Source organism: Pleurodeles waltl, chromosome 7 (genome assembly GCF_031143425.1).
Source record: "Pleurodeles waltl isolate 20211129_DDA chromosome 7, aPleWal1.hap1.20221129, whole genome shotgun sequence".
Taxonomy (NCBI): Eukaryota; Metazoa; Chordata; class Amphibia; order Caudata; family Salamandridae; genus Pleurodeles; species Pleurodeles waltl.
The window spans coordinates 1,393,787,068-1,393,810,502 of NC_090446.1; the positions used below are offsets into that span (position 1 = coordinate 1,393,787,068).

General features: G+C 43.1%; 1 protein-coding gene across 1 annotated transcript in view; it reads left to right on the top strand.

Annotated features, from left to right (window-relative positions):
* SHANK1 (SH3 and multiple ankyrin repeat domains 1) overlaps positions 1 to 23,435 on the top strand; it is a 1,404,784-nt gene that overhangs the window by 1,048,845 nt on the left and 332,504 nt on the right. Inside the window, exon 16 of the mRNA XM_069200994.1 lies at positions 15,001 to 15,125. Coding sequence (XP_069057095.1) covers positions 15,001 to 15,125 — 125 coding nt within the window. The remainder of the gene's footprint in view (positions 1 to 15,000; positions 15,126 to 23,435) is intronic.

The following is a 23,435-nucleotide window of genomic DNA, read 5'->3' on the forward strand; positions in this document are numbered from 1 at the left end:
TGCTTTATAAAGGGAGAACCTTCTACTCTGTGTCTCCAGCAGAGGAAGATAGAACCCGAGCGTCACAGTCAGATACAGATTACGCTCCAGTACATCATCAGTTCACCTCCAGGAAGGATTCTAGATCTTTTCTGCTATGGGATCTCTGAGCGTACAGCCTTGCTTTATCTTTGCCAAGCCCAAGAGTTAGGGTGGCTTGTCCTTTCCAGAGGCTGATCTTCAACTGCGGCACCTGCTACGTTTATATTTCTAAGTGCTTCCTGTTGCGGTTTAGTTTCTGTAAAATGAGCATCGTGGTCTACCCAACCGGAGTATTTTCTACGAGTATGTCAGTAATCGTTACCTATCATGTTTTATACGCCCTGTTTATATTGTACACTAGGGGTACGTGATGGGCCACGGGGTAAACGTCTCCAGCAACCTTGTGTGCCTTTGGCAATGTTATTGTTACTAGTGAGTCTTTGTGGAGATGTCCTCGTGCTTCTGAGCATCAACAACGCACCACCGGAATCGGCGGTAAACGCATTGGGGTCGTTTTGGAAAGCTGTCCATCATCCTGGTAAAAGGCGGGAATTCCTTTACCTACTTCGAGGGTGGACGGGGCGTGGCTCAGCGGGCGGAGCTTACAGGTGCTTTATAAAGGGAGAACCTTCTACTCTGTCTCTCCAGCAGAGGAAGATAGAACCCGCGCGTCACAGTCAGATACAGATTACGTTCCAGTACATCATCAGTTCACCTCCAGGATGGATTCTAGATCTTTTCTGCTATGGGATCTCTGAGCGCACAGCCTTGCTTTATCTTTGCCAAGCCCAAGAGTTAGGGTGGCTTGTCCTTTCCAGAAGCTGTTGGCACTGCAAAGTGATGTTGGCGGGGTAAGCTGGAGTCCCCAAACTGCAGAGTGCTACCATGCAATATCTGGGGGTCAAATGGATGACTTGCATCAGTCAGTACAGGGGTGTTGTACAAATTGCATCAAAATAATTTCTGACCACTGTAGGTACACAGTGCTTGCGGTCTCATTTCTGAAGCATCTTTTTTGCGGTTTATCAGAGAACACAATAGGCGTCAAGTTAATGCCGCACTGTCAAACCTTGAGTAAGAAAGATTCTACACCAAGAACACAAAAACTGAACGTTACAAGATATTCATATAAATTCCCCAAGGAAACACTAATGCATGGGCTTACTAGGCAATACTGATGAATCGGTTACGCCTTGGTTCCAGGTTTTACGACGACAGAATGGCAAGACTAGAGGCTAAAGGAATGATGTCAGTTGACATTTCATGAAAAGAACTACAAAATCATGCCCTTTAAATTACAAAGAGAGTAACTACTGTGTTTAGATATCAGTATAATGCAACCTACAGGAGACTTAAGTGCTCAGGCATAATTTCCTGTCCTTACATCTCTGCCTCTCCATGCACACTGGCTTTAGTTCAGCAGTAGCAGTCTGCGCCGTAATGGATGGGCATCTCAACAATTATTTGGAAGCAGCTGGAACAAGCAGAGAGAAGAACTTCTCCAAGGCTCTGTGTTGGCAAGTGCTATACAGAGCGGCTGAATATCCCTTCCAACAGCAACATATTTTATCAAAGAGAGAAACCAGTCCAATACTATCACAGGCTAAATATAAAAACACTACTACTCTACACACCAAAACTGTGTACAATAAGATACACAAACTGCCAGCACAATATACATGCAGCTCATTAGTTCTTCTATACTCCATATCAACCTTGGATAATGTATGATAGAAGTGCAGCTGAATGCTACTGACAACTGGGAAAGTTGGTCATTTCTGTCCCCTGCGATCACTGCTTGGGCCAAAATCCTAAACTGGTGAAAAGAAATCTCAATCTTTTCTGGTACAGAGGCAAACAGGTTTCGCACAGCACTGTAAATGCAGTATAGGTTTTAGGAAAAACCTTAACCCCCCAGCACAGATCTAGGTCACATGTTTATAATATTTAGTGTCAAGGACTGACAGACTTCTGAAGCAAGGCTGCTTTGAATATCACACCATTGTTAGAAGGAGACTGTATGAAGTACACCTAATGCACTACTGCAGATCTCACTTCTATTAGAGATTAGCATCTTAATGTTCACCTCAAAGGTAGTAGTACCTCAGACAAGAAAAGGAGGTAACTGTGCCTCAGTAGAGTTGAGCAAACATCCTTGTTTCCTACAACGAAATCTGTGGTGTTCTCGTGTACATGCGTATCGTATGTCACAAGATAGATGGAGCTGGGGTATTCTGGAATGTGGGAAACCGTGAGAGACAGTTGAGAAAGGCGGAACGAGTGAAGCAAGGCGGTCATGGTGGGGGTGTATATCAAATAAACAGGACATCCCGAAATACCTACTTGCTCCTGTGAGTTATCCAACGTCACATTTGGGGAAGAGCAAATCTATAACCCACTCACCTCAACATCTGCTACTGTTTAACAAGGAAGAAACTTACTTTGTGGCGGTGCAGTAGCAGCTTCATCTGGTCACGAGGAGAAGTAAGTGAAATGACGGCTGCATAGTATTTAACCCCAGGCCACGTTTTGAATGTAAGGTAACAGTTAGTCATCCCTGTCTGACCTAATACTATCACTGTTTGATATTGTGCATACAAGTGAACTCCTGGGAGTCCATGGAGTTCATTTCCTTTGAGTGACACGCACAGGTTTTTTACAGGTCCCCCTGGGGCACCTCTGAGCCAGTGTATTGGAGGTGCAGACATTTCTTTTCCGGTTTGAATTAGCACCCCACTCAGTTAATGGCATCTATTGGATGGAGTAGATGAGCGGTATCACCCATTATGCCTGGATAATCTTTAGCTCGATGTCTTAGAAATCCGAAGACTTTTTTTTGTTGGGTTGAAGGGCTCATTCCATATCGGCTTTAGGAGTCCGTATTGAATGTTTTGATAATTGCTTTGACTATATATTGGATGCTTTCAGGTTTGTTTTATGTTCTGTACTCCCTTCACAACGGGAAGTATTTGGGGTATGTAACAGTTGACTTTTCCACTCCGGGTTTATCATTAATAGAACAACCCTCTGCATGTCGTTATTCTGGAGCGTGACTGAGTGTATCCTGGTACAATATACTCGTGGACACATGGGTCATTAATTTTACCTAATTAACTAGGATTACTTATTAGGTTGATTGTTAGTCTATGGAGGTTACAGTCATTTGGATAACGGTAAATGCCTACAGCAAGTAAATGTCCATTGCCTTGGGTTCAAAGCCCATTACGAACAATTGCTGTGCAAATGATTCCTTGAGTGCGCGTGACCCTTTATTGAGCCTCTCGTAATATGGACCTTTTTGTAGTTTTCTCTGCAGAAATCCTAGATTTAATGCGTGGTGCCAGTGATTTATTAATTACCTCGAGGTAAGTTGTGTTTTTTCTCTGTTGGGAGTATGGAACGTTTTAATTATTGGGATCTAAATGGGCTCTTTGATTTACATAAGGTGTTGTAAACCGATTTTGTTTCGGATGTCTCCAGTTGCCCCCATTAGGAGCTTATGATACAAATAATACAACCCTGGGTGAGTGGAGAGGACATTGCTGTGATGTGCAAACTCTGTGGTTCTCCACCCTAAGGGAATATACATAGAGGATACTTGTGGCTTGAGTTAACCACAGTTTAGATGGGTAATCTTATCCTCAGTTTTTTTGTACTATGGATTACCATACGCCTCAATATGGATACTAATAGGTGCTTACCTTCTCTTTAGATCAGTAAGACTAGGTTTGTCGCTTCAGTGCCTTGATTGCTTGTGGTATTTACCACTTTTGATTTACTCGCTTTTGGCCGAAACCTCTTGGATTGTATGTCAGGTTGGTGCAATGGTGGAATGTCAGTTCTTTGTGGATTCTTCCTTCATTTATTATTTTTTCCTTAACCCTTTTTTTACAGCACTTCATCTCATATTTCTAGCCATGATGATGATCCTTAAACAAGGGTCGAAATGTCGACAATCAAATACAGCTAATTGTGGCATGTACTGTCGATCTATTACATGTGATTGTTTTATTAAACCATCTTCTTCACATGTATGTAAGGTGCATCTTCTTCACATGTATGTAAGGTGTATTTTACGACGGTAGCCCATCTGCTGTAGTGTATATATATGTATATATTTTTTTCTTGTTTTTTTATGTTTCACTTGCTCCGTTCACGAGCACTATATTCACAAGCACTGTGTGTTCACCTGCACAATTCTTATGAGAAATGTGGATGCCGTCTATTGCTTTCAATGCCATTGTTACAACAATTCAAATACAAATATGAACATGGGCACTTCCCCTGGTAGCCTAATTCTTTGAGGTCTTTCAACCAACTTTTGGTTATAAATTATATCTGTTGAGACATTTTTGTAGATACTTGTTTATACCTGGGTCTCGACTGGATCCTCGGGAATCCCCTGTTGTAGTCCCCCCTCTCTCTTCCACACGCCAGCTTTGCTGTAATTTAACTGCTTCTTGGAGCATTAAGTGAGACTACTGTAGTAATACCATATGTATAGCATGTCGTCTATGATAAGAATAGATGGCATATTGATGTTTGGGGGTTTGAATGCCACAGACATTCCAGGTTAGCAAGTTAATGGATGTCATACTGTCGGGGTGGGCAGAGCAATAACAGGTCGCAAGTAGCTGAGTTAAAGTTGCGCTTGTGTGTGAGGGTTAAGTCACACCAATGATGAGGTTGGGAGTGAGCGGGCTATGTAGCATGTACAACTTGAAACAATAAAACATAATAATGAAAATAAAAACAGTGAATACCATACAAGTAGTGCACTAACCGAGTGACAAACCAAACCAAACAGTAACTGGCATTTAGAAAATTTTCAAAATCCCTATATGAGGGAGGAAGCAGCAACACAAGAGGCAACTAAACCCTTGTGTACAGACAATAGGGAGTACCAATACAGCTTAATAAGCAATATCAATGAGAGTCATCAGTACCAAACCCATGTGTGGGTCAGTTATCGTAGGACATGTCGCCAGGAGGGGAAACAGCCCGTTAGTCCAAGAGTCGCCTGTGGGTTGAAAAGATCAAGGTTAGGCATGCATTAGGTGTACATGACAATGTGTGGAATAGTAGAAGATGAGATAAGGCGAGCAGTAGGTCAAATAATATCGTCTGGTGTTTATGGAGTCACATCCGAGGGGGCCCTCTAGTCCGAGGTTTCATCACTAGCAGAGCAGAGCAAGTTTTCTTCAGTGTTGAGTGTCGTGCCCCCTCTGTAAGGGCAGCAGTATGTTGTAGTGCCCGGCGACGTTCTGTGATGATCTCTTCCTAGTCAGAGGCAGACTTGGGTGCAGGGGACCGACCCACCCCAGGACGATGCCGGTGGCAGCCACCGGTTTGTGCCAGATCCATTGAAGCATTGGATTGCGTTGTTCTGGTAGCATCTGGGCTGTAGATTTCCAAGCAGCGCCAGCTGTTTAACAAGATGAAAAAATGTGTGGTGCCACTTGCGACCACACAGAGGCGTGCTGGGAAAATAAGTGATTATTTCAAGTCCAGTTCGCGGAGACATGGATTCACCGCCAGGAAAGAGCTTCGTAACCTCAAGACCGCAATGGTAAAATCAGGATGAGTGTTATCTACCTTGATCTCAGTGAGTTTCCTGGCCTCAGGTGTGATGGAGTGTCTGTCACGAAAATGCAGTAGTCTGAGAACCATTGGGTGAGGACTAGATCTGGGTGGGGGCTTCCACGCAGGAACACAGTGTGCCAGCTCGATAGAGAAATATTGCAATAGTGTGTGTGGGGGAAGCAGCTCTCGCAGCCACTGCTCCACATAGTGCACAGCATCTCAACCTTCCACCTCCGACGGGAGAGCTATTATACAGATGTTATTTCTCCAAGATCTCCCCTCTGCATCCTCAGCTCTCCGCTCCTGCACGCTGACACATTCCTATAGTGCCTGTATGGATTTCAACTGTAGGTCTGTAGGGGTCTGCTCTACTAGTTTGACTCTGTCAACAAGCTTGTGATGGTCCGCATGCGACAGTGTGAGATCCATAGCAACACTGTTGATTTTGGCTTCCAAGGATGTCCGAGGGTGCTCAGTAACCACCAATATAGTGTCGAATTTGTCTTCCAATGATGTGAATCGGTCAGGAGGTGTCCTTGGTAGACACAGCAGGGAGCGACGACAGGTGTGATGGTATGCCCTGGGTGTTAGAGTGTAAGCAGCCCGTTGCTGGTGCGTGAGGCCAGGGATCGCCCAGTTCATTGGATTCACCTATAGTCACACTGGAGTGGCGAAGGGTCGGCAAGACGTGTGTTTCAAGTGCCAGCGCTTAAACAGTCATACAGTGAATGGCACGGCCCTGCAAACAGGCTATTAGTGTAAAGGGAGAGATCAGTCTCAGCTCCGGACAGCCGCACCAGGGCAGTGAGTGAACAACATCTCAAGAAGGCAGCGAAGGGCAGAAGGTATTACTGCGCTGAGGCAATCCAGCAGGATCCAATAATGAAAGTGGGCAGGAGTGTCTAGAGTGCACCGCCTTTGATAATGGTACTAATGGAGGAGGCAGGCCTGGCGTCAGAGAGGGTTACACTTATGTGGCCCTAACAGAGTTCAGCATGTCAGTGGAGAGTCGCAAGGAAGCACATTCACATGTGGAGACCTGCAGGGTCCCCTGCGCTCAGTAGGTGTATCAAGGTGCGCAAGGGCCGTATTTGGCAGCCGGGTCCAATTCACCCATCAGGCAGCCAGGGCTATCAACTGAGCCAGACAGGCCGGAATGGGCACATGTGTTCTTCTGAGTGCTACAAGAGGTAGCAGAAGTTAGGCTTGAATCAGCCCCTGACCACCTGTGAAGGTCGAGGACAGATGGGGAGGGCCCAAAGTAGCTCAGGAATGTCCAAGGGCAGTGTGTCCAACAATCGTGTTGTGGAAGTGATTGCACTATCACTAGTGGCAGGGGCCTAGATCCGATCTGACCCCCGTACCCTCACCCGTGGGTGCGGCTACGGTCGCCGCCACAGCGCAACCCAGGGGTGGTGCTCAGGCTTCCATAGTTGTTTGTCCCCAGGTGGCAGAGAGGCCTGTAATGGGAGCGCAGTCAATATCAGGGGTACAATGCAGTGTGGTTCACCTCGCCCCCTTGCGGATAAGCCAAGGCTCGATTTGACTTCCAGGCTCTCAGCATCCACCGCACCCAGAGGAGGGAGGAAGGCGGGAGGGCAGCGGCACCGCAATACTCCGGCTCACCCGGTACAGGAGCTCACTGTAGGCAACCTGCGGTCCAACAGTGTATCCATCAGACAGAGTCCTTTTGTCCAACAGATGGAGAAGCTCTGGCACCGGATTTGAGCCACTGTAAATTCGCCAGTCTCGGCAGCCGCCAAAGCAAATGCTTACACAGCCACACCATTGATCGTGCATGAAGCAGTTTAGGGCTGCCTGTCAGTGCGCCCCCAGAGAGCGCCAGAACGGGAGCCACTGTCAGTCATCCCCCATGCGGGTGTAGTCCTCAGCTGGGCCCTCGCTGTAACGTCGGCTCTGGGAGGGTTAGCATATGGGTAGCAAGCTCTGCCAGCAGGGAACAGCAACAGGAGGAGGATGGGGCAGGTTGAGTCAGCAGGTGGCCAATTTTGGCCAGGATTATTCTCAGAGTAACTAGGCAGAGCCTCTTTAAAGTGCATCTGCAATCTTGGCCCGGCTAGCTAGGCCCCTTCATCAGCCACTCTTTTGTAGGGAATGAAGTTGCCCTGCAACACTTTTGATTCAGGCAACCCCTGAGAAAAATAAGTCATGACCGCTTGCACATCAGTATCATCCTGAAAGGCTAGCTTTTATTCTTCTTCGGACAGTGCCTCTTCCATGATGGTATCCACTGAGCTAATCACAAACACTCAATCTCATCAGAGTATTCCTCTCGCAAATCCCTCTTATACAAGGGTAATTTGCATATACAATTGGCAGGGAAATTATACGCACCAGCAATATATTCTAGTGTGTACTGATATTCCTGAAGCCTATACTGCCTCTTAGCGGGGGGATGGCCCCTACAACTTCCAGTAGTACTGAACAAATCAACCAGTGGTTTGTGAGAGGTTCTAAGGATGAACCGGTTCCCTCACACAAAGTTTTTAAAATATTGAGTGCCCGGGTATAAAGCAAGGGCTTCTTTTCCTATGGTGGAGTAAGTAGACTTTGCGCATTGTAACACTCTAGAAGCAAAAGCTACAATTTCTTCACAACTACAGTTCCTTTTTGCATCAATAAAGCACCCAAATCCTAGTTACTAGCATGAGTAGTAATGATGCTCATGCATTGGTGTGAAAATGTTTAAGAGGTTTACAACTGCAATTTTAAGATTAATCGACTCAAACACTTTGTCACATTCTTTGTCCCACATGCGCTTAACATTTTTTTAATGAGGTTTAGCTGGCAAAATTGTGAACACATTTTGCATAGTGCTCTATGAGGTCCAAGAAAGTCATCAGTTGATCCTTATTGACAGGTTTGGGTACATTTTCAATTCCCACTAGAATTGTCATTTTAGGTTTTATACCTTTCCACGACACAAAATGATCAAGATAAACCGCCCCTTGTTGGAGAAACTTGCATTAGTCCTTTTTGAGATTAAGAGCACTAGCATTAATGATTTCTAGTATCTTCCTTATGCTTGCATTGTGTTCATACGTCAGCTTTCCCATGAATCAAATTATCAGCTTGAAAGTAGGCGACTCCCTCCATATCTTTAAATAAATTATTAATTAATCTCTGAAACACAGAGGAATCACATGCTGAACCAAAAGACATTCAGACATAGCAGGAAGCTCCTTCACGTGTCACAAACAATTTAAAGTGCCTATAGTCTTCGTACCATTCTCCTTGGTTGTAAGCAGGAGACACATCAAAGGACATGAATACTACTGGCCCCTTAATGGTTGACGATCAACTTAGATATTCGAGTTTAGGTCCCTCAGATCAACACACAGTCTCATCTCATTTGAGTGCTAGAGCCACATGAGCAAGCCATTTGAATCCTCCATTGGTTTGATAATACATAATTTACACAATATTTACAATTCTAGTTTTAGTTCTTTTCTTAAACTCACTGGACTTGCCTACTTTGTGCACTGCAGGCTAAGCCCCATCCTTAAAGGTGATATAGTGCTGGAAACATTTCAGCTTCTCTAATTTATCTTTGAATACCTGAAGAAACTCATCCACCCACTTGGCCTCCTTCACCTGATTAACATTACTAAGGGTGGATCTAAATAAATTTTGTCTTAACACAACCATTTCTGAATGATTGGGATCCAGAATCATCTTGAGATGCCGTTGACCGTTTCATCCCAAAACAAATTGATCTATTTTTTACAACATAAATCTGTGTAGGGGTAACAAAGTTTTCAAATTGTAAAGTTGCTCTAATTTTTCCCACCACCTCAACTCTTTTCCCACCAGACACAAATATTTTTACGCAAGTGTTTTGAAGGTGCACCCCTTCAAGGACAGATAGTTACATTTGTTAATTAACATGAACAGAATCTGCCATTATTCCTACATTTTTATTATTGATTGAGAGGATGCAGTGAGGTAGTTTTCTATCTTTTTCCTGTTTTTGTCCGTGGCCATTTCACATACTCCCTTCTCTTCACATTCATTAGAGGACAACATGGGTACCTTTTCATCCTCATCTGAAACACAAACCTTAAGAGATTTAACAGCTGAATTAGTGCGTCTTCTGTCTCATTGGGGCTTTGCAGACCCGAGAAAAGTGCCTCTTTTTGTCAGATTTGAAACACACCTGGTTAAGAAACGCAGAGAACTTGGCATTACCTAAATGAGACCTGCTGCCACCACTAAAGGATGCCAATTTATTTGTTTCACATACACTCTTGCAATTGGCGGTCTCACTCTTAGATTTACGTATATCAGGTTATTTTGTAATCAGTTTTATTTCATTTGATCTTCAATTTAAAATAATTTGATCTTCAATTTAAATTAATTTTCCTCATGCACAGTTGAGAATGCTTCTAGCTGTGGTTAAAGCTGACTCAAAGACGGAATCGTCTGTGGACAATAAGAGTTCCTGCATTTTCTTATTATTCCTTCTTTCAGTCATCATATCAATAATTCTTTTGTCTTTAAATTCCCAATAAATACAAGTAGAGGCAAATGTTCTTAATGTAGCCACAACATCTTCAATAGATTCCCCAGCCAATTATTCTTGTTGAAGTACGTTATGACCTTCCAAAACAGTGTTCTTCTTTGAGTTGAATCTTTTATGCATGGTTTTAAGAATAGACGCATACTCATTCTGTGTCTCGGTACATCACCACTAACAGCACCAACTGTGCGCACATTTACAACTTCTAAAGGAAATGTTTTTAAAGTACTCCTTCCTTGGGGTCCCAAATTGTACACCAGGAGTGTATTTTTCTTTTTTTAAATTAATGTATCCTCATCAATGGCTTTGAGATAATTTTCAAAAGCTTCAAGCCAATGTTCCCACTTGAAAGGAGGAGTACCTGGAACTTGAAAGAAATGGCGTTGGTGTTGTTATTTAATCTATTGCTATTAGCAAAACAGTACTTGCATGGGTGTCTGCCACCTAATCAAAACCGGCACGTTTAAAATACCTACTGCAGTGTAATAGCCATAAACTGACTATATAATAGTGAATGTGAACTTTCCCGAAGTTCTGTTGTGGCCTCCAAGGCGTTGTATAAGGTGGTTTTCTACACGTTGTAGAGTACAATACAGAACATTCCCTCACGTCTTACAAGCTTGTAGCTCCCATAAAATTCAATAAAAAATTCAAGTTCTACGATAGCTGCTACAATGTAGTACGTGATGTGCATTCTGTGGGAAATACGACACATTTCTCAATCTTCCCAAGACTTGAAATGGCCACCAGTGCTTGACACAGGTCACAACAACAGACCTCGGAAAGTGGTAGCACCGAGGGAAGCATGACTGCCAACATGGACAGTCCGCAATGGATGCTGACTCACAAAACATGCTGTTAACGGCAGGCAAAGAGGAAGGCTTGAACATGGGCTGAAGAACAGGAACACAGGGTACCCCGTGTGAAATGGGCACACTTCATCAATGTAGAGGTGACCAGGGACCGTCAGTGGATCATTGCCACTGAAGAGGACATACTGGGTGCTGTAAGATGCCACGGTTTATTCTTCCGCAACCGACTGTCTCCTGGTGCAGGCGGCAACTGATGCTTCTAGAACCCAGGAGTGTTCTTACCTTCACAAAGGCGAGAAAATGTTCTGTTTATGTAAAAGTTGGGCACAGGTAGATGATAGAATCATTGGCAGATGTATAGAGGGGCTGACATTTAAGATTCCCAGTTCGTTGTGTTGTGTGTATGTGTCTGTGTATGTATGAATATTTGTTGAAAACCAAAGTAGAGGGCAAGAACTCTGAACATGGGTGGGAGGCTGGCCTAAGCATGTCCCTCTTCTCTTCTATACTGTTACCTACAACTGATTTCCGTTTCTACGGTCCCTCCCCCTGACTTCAAATATGTTTTCCTCAGAATTGATTAAAGTCAACCTCTCTCTCTTACTCTTTGCCAAATATCTCAAGTTTAGTTCTTGCTGTCATCTCTTCAGGAGTTGCGCTGTCTGTTGGGGTTGATTTTAGTTGCACTCTCTTGCCTTAGTCCCCCTGTTACATTTTTAAATTGATCAAAGTTGTGGCCTGATTTAGAGTTTGGGTGGCAGCGTACTCCGTCACACAGAACGGAGTAAACTGTCCGCTAAACCCTTGATCCACAGGCCTCTTAAAGATGGGCAGACAGTGCATATTCTGCCGACTGAGCCCCGATTGACTCTGTTGATGGAATGCTTCATCCCACGGCGATATTAAGTAGGGGCATCGGAGGAAGGACATTGCAATCCGTTTGGGGTGAACGATGCAATGCCTTTTTTTTTGCCCATCACCACTAGGAAAAAACCTTGAGGTAAGGGACAGGAAAAAAAGAAACTACTCCCACATCGTGGGAGAAAAATCCCAGGATGTGGTGGGGGAGGTCATTTGTTGTTTTTTGTTTTTTAAACAAACTCCCGCTTTGGGAGTATGTTTCTAAGAAACAAAAAAACATAAAAGTTTGGTGAATGGCCATCAAAACAGCCAGTGGCCATCCACCAAATGGTTTGTGCGTTAAACGAAACCACTGTGATGACGTTTCCTTTCCATGTACAGAGATGCTAGCTCTAAATTTGGTGGATGATAGTCTATATGGGTCGTGAAGTCAATGTCCTCTGCAAATGGCTGTAGTCTGTCCTCCAAACTCAAATCAAACCCTTGGTTCTTTCTGTTTAGAAATCAAAGGCCTGAGTCATACAGCTATTTGCACACCTAACTGAGCCAATATAAGCACTTACTAACGAAAATTCAACTTTGTGATTTTTAAAACTTGAATTACTCTGAAAAAAATGATTTACTGCCATTTGAAATTACACTATTAACAGTTGCACAGATTTTGGGATCTAGATTTTTGAGCTGGAATCAAGGATTATACCTAGTATATCCCACCCCATTCCCATGCACCCCAAACACCCCAACCTCCCACACCACCCTAATCGAAGCACTATGATTTAAAATCCCTAGAATGGGGAATAACACACAAAACTAGGAACACTGTGTCTTTTACGGCATTCTGATTCCCGATTATAGAGTCTTTTCTGGGTAAATTGTCCACCTGCTGTTAGCTGTTGGAGAACGTTAGCAGACTATGGATATTTTTAAAGTGTACACTAAAGACGTAGGGCCTGATTTAGATATTTGTGGATCAGATACTCTGTCACAGCGGTGACAATATCCCGTCTGCCGAAATCTAAATCCTATTGGATATAATGGGATTAAGATTTCCGCTGAAGGGATATTTGTCACCGTTTTGACAGAGTAACCCATCTGCCGATATCAAAATCAGGCCCTTAGTAAATTAAGCTGATATTCTAATTTTGAGTGCAGGAACACTAGCTCGTTCAAAATCAGATGACGCACTATCCCCTGAAAAAACAGTTACAGCACACTTCCTCTGTACCGTCTCTAGATACTTTGCATCTGAGTAGAAGGATAAAACAATGGTAACTGAGAGCAGATAGGAGGATTATGTGAACAACAGCTCCTTGAGCCTACATCAAGTCTGAAAAATAGCGGTAGCCTATTTCTTCTTTGATTGAACCTGTTTAGCAACATTTAGGGAGTTTCAAAAGACCCATTTCTGCTAGGCACATCTTTTATCTTATGTGCTACTTGATTTTCTATCTCTGTCCATGAAAATTTGACCTTACATGGTCTTACGAGTCAGGCAGTCTTTTGTAAACTGGAGCTTACCATCTAGCACCCAGTCTGGTGCACCTGCCACATTTAATTTCTTTTATGCAGCCCTTCTACCAATCTCACAGTAGCATTCTGCTCCCTAGAAGCTAGGTACTATGTTCGGGACTTGGTTGACCCCATGCTAACGTAATTACTGTAATCTTACATGCAGTTGTTATACAGTGTAATTGCCTTCTTGTGATCACTGTTTGGAATTAGTAGTAGCATTGGTAGTAGCTAGTTATTAACAACCCTGCTTTCTGCATCTCTGTCCATTAAAGACAGACAAATAGCCTACTATACTCATAAATGCTCAATCTTAGCTATGGGTGTAATAAATACTAGTAAGAAACTTGACAGTTCATCAAAGGAAAATATCTCTACCTTTCCATCACCAATTGTGAGCAAGTAATTTGTTTCCACATGTAAACCTGCTGCCAAGCACCTTGCCATGCTTTCTTACTGATCTGCTTCCCAAAATACCACAACTTTGATTGGAATATTGAATATACCATCAATGGCTAAGTTCACAAGTATATAAAAATAAGTCTGTTGAATCAGTGGATTCAGGTAAATATTAAATATGATAAGGGAACTCAGGGATCTGCTGGGACTGCACTCAGGTTTGGAAATTGGTGCCAAATCAATGCAGTCTCTTTTATTGGTGCCATGCTCGTAGTCATTGATTGCTTATATATCCCTCACCTGTGTTCAATGTCAGTTTGATACTGGTTGGTTTTGTGTCTTTCTGTTCATTGTGTTTGGCACTGTGTTACTGGTCTCAGCTTCTCTTCTTGATCCCAGGCTGGTACATGTTCAATTCTCATCTCTTCATACCCTTCCTTTGGTGTTGAAATAATGTATTCTTTGTCTACCCAACACCTGTTTTATTGGTAGGTTTGTTTAATTCCTTGAGTCCCTGGACTGGTGTCAGGATGCCCCAAGTTGGTTCTTTGTTCTTGAGCTCTTTTGGTGGGAATGTTAACTGAATTCCGAGGGACAGTAAAGAATTCCAAACCATCAAATTTACAAATTAATTGTAACTGTTGTGAGTTTGTTTGATGAGACTGTTATGGGTTTTGTGCTTTTTGTACCCCTTTTTTCTATTGCAGGGTTAGTACACTTTGGTTGCCTATCTCCAAAGGCCTTATTTTTAGTGGTACTTTGGTGCACTTGGGGCCTGATTCAAAAAGGTAAACTTACACTTCTGTGTGAGTGTATGTCTGCTTGATATTCACAAAGCTATTTTGCTAGTAGTATCTGTATGACCGCGGAGTCTCCACGCTTAAAAACATAGGACAGTCCTATCTTTTCATGCGTGAGACTGCACTATTAAAGATACTACTAGTAAAATACCTTTGTGAATAGCAAACATTTATAAACTTACACTAAAGTGTAGGTTTACCTTTGTGAATCAGGCCCTTTGTTTCTGATGTCAGTAGATCCTGTTTTTGTTTTGGGTTTGGCATATATTTATTTGCTGCACTGCTCATTTCCTTCTGTTTGATTTTCAGGCATTTGCCATTAGGTTCCTTTTATCCTCATGTCTTCGTGAGTTAAGATTTCCCTGTCACACTCGAAAAGGTTTTATCACTTGATCTTTTCTTCGCAGAGGTTGGTGTTGGCCCAGCCTCACAGTTTGAATGAATGGTGTAACCAGGTTTCTTTCCACTTTGGCAGCTCAAACTCCAATCGAAGAGTTCACTCCCACACCAGCGTTTCCAGCACTGCAGTACCTGGAATCTGTAGACGAAGGTGGTGTTGCCTGGCGCGCAGGACTCCGGATGGGGGACTTTTTGATTGAGGTAACTGATGCATTTCTTGGTCTTCTGTTTATGATCTCATTAAGCTTTTTGATCACATTTGGATATTGTGCAGTAACCTTAAGAAACTGAGGGCCATATTTAACGTTTGATAATGTTCCACCCTCTGTATTACAACTGTATGATAGTCTATGGTACTTGTGATACAGCGGACAGGATAACCAGCACATTTGTATGAAATAAGGGCCTTATTAACTTCACTGACACACTGATGGCAGTGCATGTATGTATGTTAAACAGCAACCTCGGTCAACTTATTCACATTATTAATTCATTGGTTGCAGTGGTTGGGTGCTTGGTTGTTCAACACATTTTTTGATATATTGATCTTTGTCTAGTGTGTGGAAGATGGCCAACACCTTGCTTGAACTCACACATTTCACTTTCACCTTCCACATTGCAGATGCATAGATGGCTGTACAGCATCATAGCTCAGCTTTCACAGTCCTTATAGGCATGTTAAATATTGTACAACAGTGCTGTATTGGCAGCAAAGTCTGTACTCCTCACTAATGTTTATTTGACTTAGGGATATTGTTTGCAGTTGCTTGTGTTTACACGTTTATTCATCCACAGCTGTGTGTGTGTGTGCTTGCACACCCGTGCATGTTGCCTTACCTTTACATAATATTCCATGTCCTTTCATTTTTGTTAATCTCTGTTTGTGGGTTCATGCTCACACTTGTGCATGTATGTGCAGACCTTAGTACAACTATATGTATTTGTATTACTATTTCTTCCATATATGTAACTCTTTTTGCATGTAGTTGTATATTCTTCCATCTGTATTTGTGTGTGTGTTGTGCATCTGTCCACGGTATTATCATTCCCTCCAGAAATGAAACCACGAAAAACGATAATACTGTAGTACCTGTAAATTTGAACTGTTTTTTTACAAATAGTTGTAAAAAAACAGGTCAAAGAATATGGTATTGCCCATTTTTCGTACTGATTCCTGTTCAGCTGTATCCCAAAATGGATTAACAGTCCCTTAGTTTGTTCCTTCTTAAGACAAGAAGTGTATCATAAGTGTCTAATTTGATTCAAGTAGACATGGGTTTTCACAGGCAGACTCTGTCAATCCATGAAGATTTTTTCTTCTGTAAGATTGCTGGTGTTATATGGGTGAATCTAAATACCATGAACTGTCTTTTGGTTCCTAAAGGTTGAGGTCCAGATGAATATTGTGGAGCGCCTCCTAAGCTATGAAATTCAAGCTATTCCGTCTAGGACAAGGGTCTCCGCCTTTTCTATAATGAGAGCTATTTCTGATTGATGAAAATAGTCCTGAGCTACCAATTAATTTAATTATTGTTACAGTTGTGACCATATCAGAAACAACCTCAAACACCCAGTTGTATGTCACAACATTGACTGCCACAATACCGTCAGCCATAATTTTATTTAGACCCAGCATACTGATTACATATTACTGTAAACAGACTTATACATAGGCATGTATATGTTTGCTATTCTTTGCTCCATTTCTATATACTTTGGAAACATATATAATAGATAGATATATTGTTAATATAAACAGACGTGAAGTTAAGAAAATATAAATATGACTATACTCACATATATATCCATCCATCCATCCATCATGAGGTTGTGGTCGTCGATATTCAGGACACATTTTTGGCAGAATATTTAAAATTCAATATTGTGACCAAACACTATCACAAAACATAAGACAAGTATGTACATAGCAATGTCAGGAAAAGCTAATGACCCTAAATGACTAACGAAATCCATAAATTTTCCAATCTGATAGAGAATTCTAGTTGCAGATTCCTTACCTTAGAATATGGCCCAGGCTTCAGTCTGGATCCATAGAGTTTTCTTCGGGCAGTACCCCTGCGTGCTGTTAGGTGGCACCAGAGGACTACGCATCCATCGTTGGCATCATGGTTGTCGGATAGGACGTCGTGGGTCATATATAGGCTTTTTGACTGGCCTTCCGACTTTTTGTCAAAGTTTTTTTGACTTATTGGTGCGTCGAGGATGTTGTCTCGTATGACCGGATTCAGGCCCTGTGACTCCTGTCACCGCATGATGTCGGTAACTGATCCGCACCTTGTGTGCCTGTGGTGTTTGGAGCCAAACCAAAGCCGTGCTCCGACCATGAGCCCAAAGGCTTTGAGGAAGTGGTCCCTAAAGCTACTTGCAGCCTGGCATCTGGCTCCGCCTCGCTCCCAGTCTCGGTCGAGAAGAAGGTCCCAAGATCGCTCGCAGAGCCATCACCACTCATCCTTGTCCCATTCCAAATTGTCAAGACATTCGGGTAAGCACAAAAAGAATTAGAAGAAGACTTCACCCTGTTGGTCGGACGACGCGACGTTCGAGAAGGAGCGTCCTCGCTCTAGGCCTCCATCTTCGGAGCCTACTTCTGGGTCGGCTTCATGCCTCCCCGAGTTTCTGGGAGCTGGAGCCACCCCAGCCCAATTGAAGGAATTTTACGAAGCCATGCGCCTCATCTTTGTGCATTCTTTACCTTCGAGCTACTTAGGATTGGCAAGGGTCCCTTATGGTTCCATGCCGGCGGCTACAGCCTTGGTTCTGAAGGGCACCCAGGGATCTTCTTCCATATCCAAACTGGAGTCAGTCGTACTGTAGTGTAGCCATTTTTTATATAGCCTTTGCGCGTTTGCTTAAAGCATTAGGCCTCTGTGCACTTTGTTCTAGATACATTTTATTTAGCCTTGCACTGTTATTTTTCAATAACCAGTTTCACGGTCTTGTTTTATTTTCTTCTATCACACTGTTTAGCTTACTTCAGCACCGGAGTTCTCAAACAATACATTCTTGCTCGCTCTGTGCTTCAGTCAAGGATACAGTCTGGTACATTGCCGATAGACGTGGTAGAAGTTTAGTCTTTAGGGTTCGTAGAAAGTACACATTCTTACGTAGGGATGTTTCTTAGAACACCAGCGTGTTAGTTATAAAAACACTTCCTAGTCCTGGTACACGTAAGAGGGAGATTCTGACCAGGGAACCACAACTAGACGCTGATTGCCCTGTTGCAGATGCTGATCCATATCACAGGCCTTTGCTCAGGTATGAGGGTTGATGTCCTACCGGGGGGGAACCCAAAAGGCAGGCTTAGAGCTTAACATGCTGTGCTCAAAATAGAACTTAGAAGAGAGTACGTAATCTAGTAGCACTATGATAGCGTTATTCTTATGTTTCACTCTCCTCATTACTATTTCAATCCTACTGTGTTGTATGGTTCTGGTTATTGCGGCTCACGCTTTGTTATCTAAAATGCAGTCGTTTTATTAAACCAATCTTTAAAACTCAAACTGCCTTTGTCATTCATATATGAGACCGCACTTTGTATGAGAGAACTGGTTGGGATCTGAGTGACCACGACTTCCCTGAGAAGCACTAAGATGTCATGCGCTCGGCTGCCCAATCATCTCTTCCCTATGGGAGAGATGAGGCACTGCTAGTTAGCCGGAGCAAAACCGGATTGAGGGTGACAGGGGTCCTTCGCCGTGGGTTAGACTTAGCCCCCCACACCGTGAACGACCCAGCTACCCAAAAATCCAGTAGTCTCATTAGGATAATGAGAGCCTACGTGACATGGCGCCGCCAACGTTTGGTCTGGCTCTAATTTTCGGGTCCACCAGACTCTCTCGGTCTCATATATTATAATGATCCCTCAGTTCCTTTAACGGAGACGTCCGTGGCACTGAGGACTTCCACCACCACGATATAGGTAATCCTAGATATAGTGGATGGTTGTTCAAGCTTGAACTTTAAAAGGAAAGACCCCGTTTTTGGTGTGCCTTCTATGAACCATCGCTGTTTTTCTAATGGTGAATCCCCAGGTAATACAAATAGCTCTTAATATGAGACAACCGCTCACAGCACATTTGCTTGCACATGGTCTTACGAACAAGGGGGGACCAGTCACGTTTGTGGTGGCCGCCCATGCAGCCTATAGAACAGAACTTTTTTACTCTTGGGTCACATTTCCAGCAGTTGATGGGAACACAAACACATTTCACACATATACGATTGCGAATGCGCCTGGCCAGTACAGGGCGTACGCATATTTAGAGATACCTCTATCTTATCAAGAACATAATAATTGGCTTGATGGCGCCCTACCCCATACAATATTACCGGTAAGGTTAGGTCCACTGAGTAATGATGGTCCAACCTGGCCTTTATTGGCCACATATACACCACATCCTGCGGTTGCAAATATGCCGGTGGCTGAAGTTCGTCGTTTATATTCAGACTTAACGGCTACATATAGACGCTTAGTACAATTTGTGATGCAGACATTAAATACAAACCCAGCGCGTGCTGCTCCAGCACAACAACATGCAGTAGCTCCAGGTATAAACCCGGCGACTGTACACTCTATTGTGGGTAAGGTTCCAGCAAAACGGGAGGAGACTCCATTTTGGCTGGCGCAAAAAATTAATACGCTGGAGGCGGTATTTCCCCATACAGGACCTCAGGACAAACATAGAATATTAACTATGTGTTTACCATTTGGCATGGTTCCCATGGTGGAACATTGTAATACATGGGGCACTGTGTTTGCCGCGCTCTACACAACAGCACACGGTACACCGACATTGGCAAACTTACCGGAAGTGCTTAAACAGATTCAGGATGAATACGGGGCTGCCCCAGCCTTAGATTTGGGAATGCAACTGATGGGCAATTTTGCCACGGTTTCTTCAATAATATTAAATAATCTTAAAGGGGAGGCAGTAGCACTAGCAGTGCGTATGCGTCTTCGTGACGTCCCGCAACTAGATCAGGAGCGGGAACTGCCTAAAATAATAGCAGAAACATATTCCAGTATCGGTCGAGATAGCCTAGGGGCTAGACCACAGAAACCACAGTTTCAAGGAAAAATTAGTAAAGATAATACCAAACAGCAACCTGAGGGTAATAAAAAGCGCTGGGAGAAAAAACAACAGACACCTAAAAAAGAAAGGGGAGAATCTCCGAGAGCGGAGACCCCGCAGACTAGGTATAATCTCAGAAATAGGGATAACTTGAAAACGCCTGATAGATATCAATATACTGATACACGCCAATCTTGTTCCTTTCAGGACTCATCGGAAAAGAGAAATGAGAGAGGTGGGCGGTCAGAGCAGAGAACAGAGTACGTGAAACCAAGACAGGAATCACAACGCTTTTAGAGGTTTCTGTCAAGAAGGAAGAGAAACCGATACAACAAAAACAACAGTTTAAAAAGAAAAAGGTGGCGGCAGTCTCAGTTAGACATGCCACACAGGAAGAGAGTTCTCTTGAAGAACAAGACTTGGGCACTAGCACTGTTAGACAGCGCAGCAGAAGTCACAATAGTTTGCCGGAATCTTCTAGAGCATCTGGAGGTGAAAGCAACTGATCACTTCATACAGGTTGAAACAGCAGATATGCGTGTCTCTACCCGATAGGGTATATACAGGGCCTTTACATTTGGAAGGAGACATTGAACGCACTATAAACGCAATCTTTTGGGATCGTGTGGTCAAGATATATGACATTTTGCTGGCTGAACAAGATTGGCCGCCTGACTTTGTTCGCACCTGCCCAGTTGGGGAGGAGGTTATTAAACCTTCGTTCTCACCACTTGTTCCAGGAGAACTCGCAGAGTCCTATAGCATCAAATGGGCTCTAGCACAAGCCCCTGCCTTATATAGAAATCACGTAGGGTTGGATAGGGATTCTCCATATCATGTAATTCCGATTAAAGGCGAACCTCAGCCACAACCGCAATATCCAATAAAACGTGAAGCAAGGGCACCGGTGAGAGAAATACTTACGCAATTAGAATACCAGGGAGTAGTTGAACCCTGTGTCTCGCCGATGAATAATCCCTTATTCCCTGTAGCTAAACCGGACCATTCATATAGAATAGTCTTAGACTACAGACACTTGAACGGACACACACGTACATACGCTATACAAAATTCACATAGCGCGGCACTAATGAACAACATTGTGCGGAAAAAGTACAAAACGACTTTAGACATCTCAAATGGTTTCTTCTGCCAGAATATAGCACCCGAAAGCAGGGATCTTACAAGCTTTAGTGCGTTAGGCTCCCAGAAAAATTCTGTTGTTTGCCTCATGGGTATAACAATACTGTTTGAGGCTCGTGTGACTGAAACTTTACACGGGTTAGACCCTGAAGCATTGTCATATGTGGATGATATATATCTCACAGATGACGAATTACTACAACATTTAAGACGGGTAGCCCGCATTGTTGTTGGGTTTGCCAAAATTGGCTACAAATTTAACTTCAAAAAATCAAAAATTGCCTTCCTCATCCTCATATTCCTGGGATATGACTTGTCAAATGAAGGTAAGAGCCTAGCGCCACAATTTTTAGAAAAGTGTGCACAATTGCAACCACCTAATACGATTAAGAAACTCCAATCATTGTTGGCCTTTCTAAATTTTGGCAGAACATACATTCCTGAATATGCTACACGCATAAAACCATTATATGAATTAATACGTCCTGATTTTTCAAGCAAATTCTGGACGATTGAGCATACACATACTCTTCGGGAGTTGCAAGCAGATCTCCTAGCTGCAAAACATTTACATACACGGGATAATAAGACACATTTGGTCATCAGGGTAATAGCTGGGGCCATTGGGTTTACGTATGTTACCTTTAATGAAGTTGAGACAGTCCCGATTGGAAACAAGTCTCACTTGTATTCGGCTGCTGAACAACAATTCGCACCAACGGAGAGAATTCTCACTGCTGTCCAGATGGCTGTTATTAAAGAACGACTTCTTGTGCCCAGGGTAAACACATTATAGTCGTTTCCCCTATTCCAGCCCTAGAGGCTGTTACAAAAGCGAGTGTTCCTAATGCGAAAGCATTGCACCCGCGATGGATACAATGAACTACGTCTTTAACAGCCACTGATGTAGATTACATTTTTGACCCTAAGTTACAGACTCAGGAATTTTTGCAATATGAAATTGAATATCCAGTTCCCGCTGACACATTGCCTATTGATCATTATCAAGTAGTCATGTACACCGATGGCTCTGCGCAACCGGCGGTGGGGACAAAACATCAATATTCAGCTGCATGTGCAGTAGTGAGCGGCCATATGGAGGGGGAGAAATTCTGCCACCAACATACTTATACACAAACATTAGGGGACTGTACGGCACAATTGGCTGAGCTGAAAGCTCTATTGATGGCACTAGAACATACAGGGAGTGCAGAATTATTAGGCAAGTTGTATTTTTGAGGATTGATGTTATTATTGAACAACAACCATGTTCTCAATGAACCCAAAAAACTCATTAATATCAAAGCTGAATATTTTTGGAAGTAGTTTTTAGTTTGTTTTTAGTTTTAGCTATGTTAGGGGGATATCTGTGTGTGCAGGTGACTATCACTGTGCAGAATTATTAGGCAACTTAACAAAAAAAAATATATACCCATTTCAATTATTTATTATTACCAGTGAAACCAATATAACATCTCAACATTCACAAATATACATTTCTGACATTCAAAAACAAAACAAAAACAAATCAGTGACCAATATAGCCACCTTTCTTTGCAAGGACACTCAAAAGCCTGCCATCCATGGATTCTGTCAGTGTTTTGATCTGTTCACCATCAACATTGCGTGCAGCAGCAACCACAGCCTCCCAGACACTGTTCAGAGAGGTGTACTGTTTTCCCTCCTTGTAAATCTCACATTTGATGATGGACCACAGGTTCTCAATGGGGTTCAGATCAGGTGAACAAGGAGGCCATGTCATTAGATTTCCTTCTTTTATACCCTTTCTTGCCAGCCACGCTGTGGAGTACTTGGACGCGTGTGATGGAGCATTGTCCTGCATGAAAATCATGTTTTTCTTGAAGGATGCAGACTTCTTCCTGTACCACTGCTTGAAGAAGGTGTCTTCCAGGAACTGGCAGTAGGACTGGGAGTTGAGCTTGACTCCATCCTCAACCCGAAAAGGCCCCACAAGCTCATCTTTGATGATACCAGCCCAAACCAGTACTCCACCTCCACCTTGCTGGCGTCTGAGTCGGACTGGAGCTCTCTGCCCTTTACCAATCCAGCCTCGGGCCCATCCATCTGGCCCATCAAGACTCACTCTCATTTCATCAGTCCATAAAACCTTAGAAAAATCAGTCTTGAGATATTTCTTGGCCCAGTCTTGACGTTTCAGCTTGTGTGTCTTGTTCAGTGGTGGTCGTCTTTCAGCCTTTCTTACCTTGGCCATGTCTCTGAGTATTGCACACCTTGTGCTTTTGGGCACTCCAGT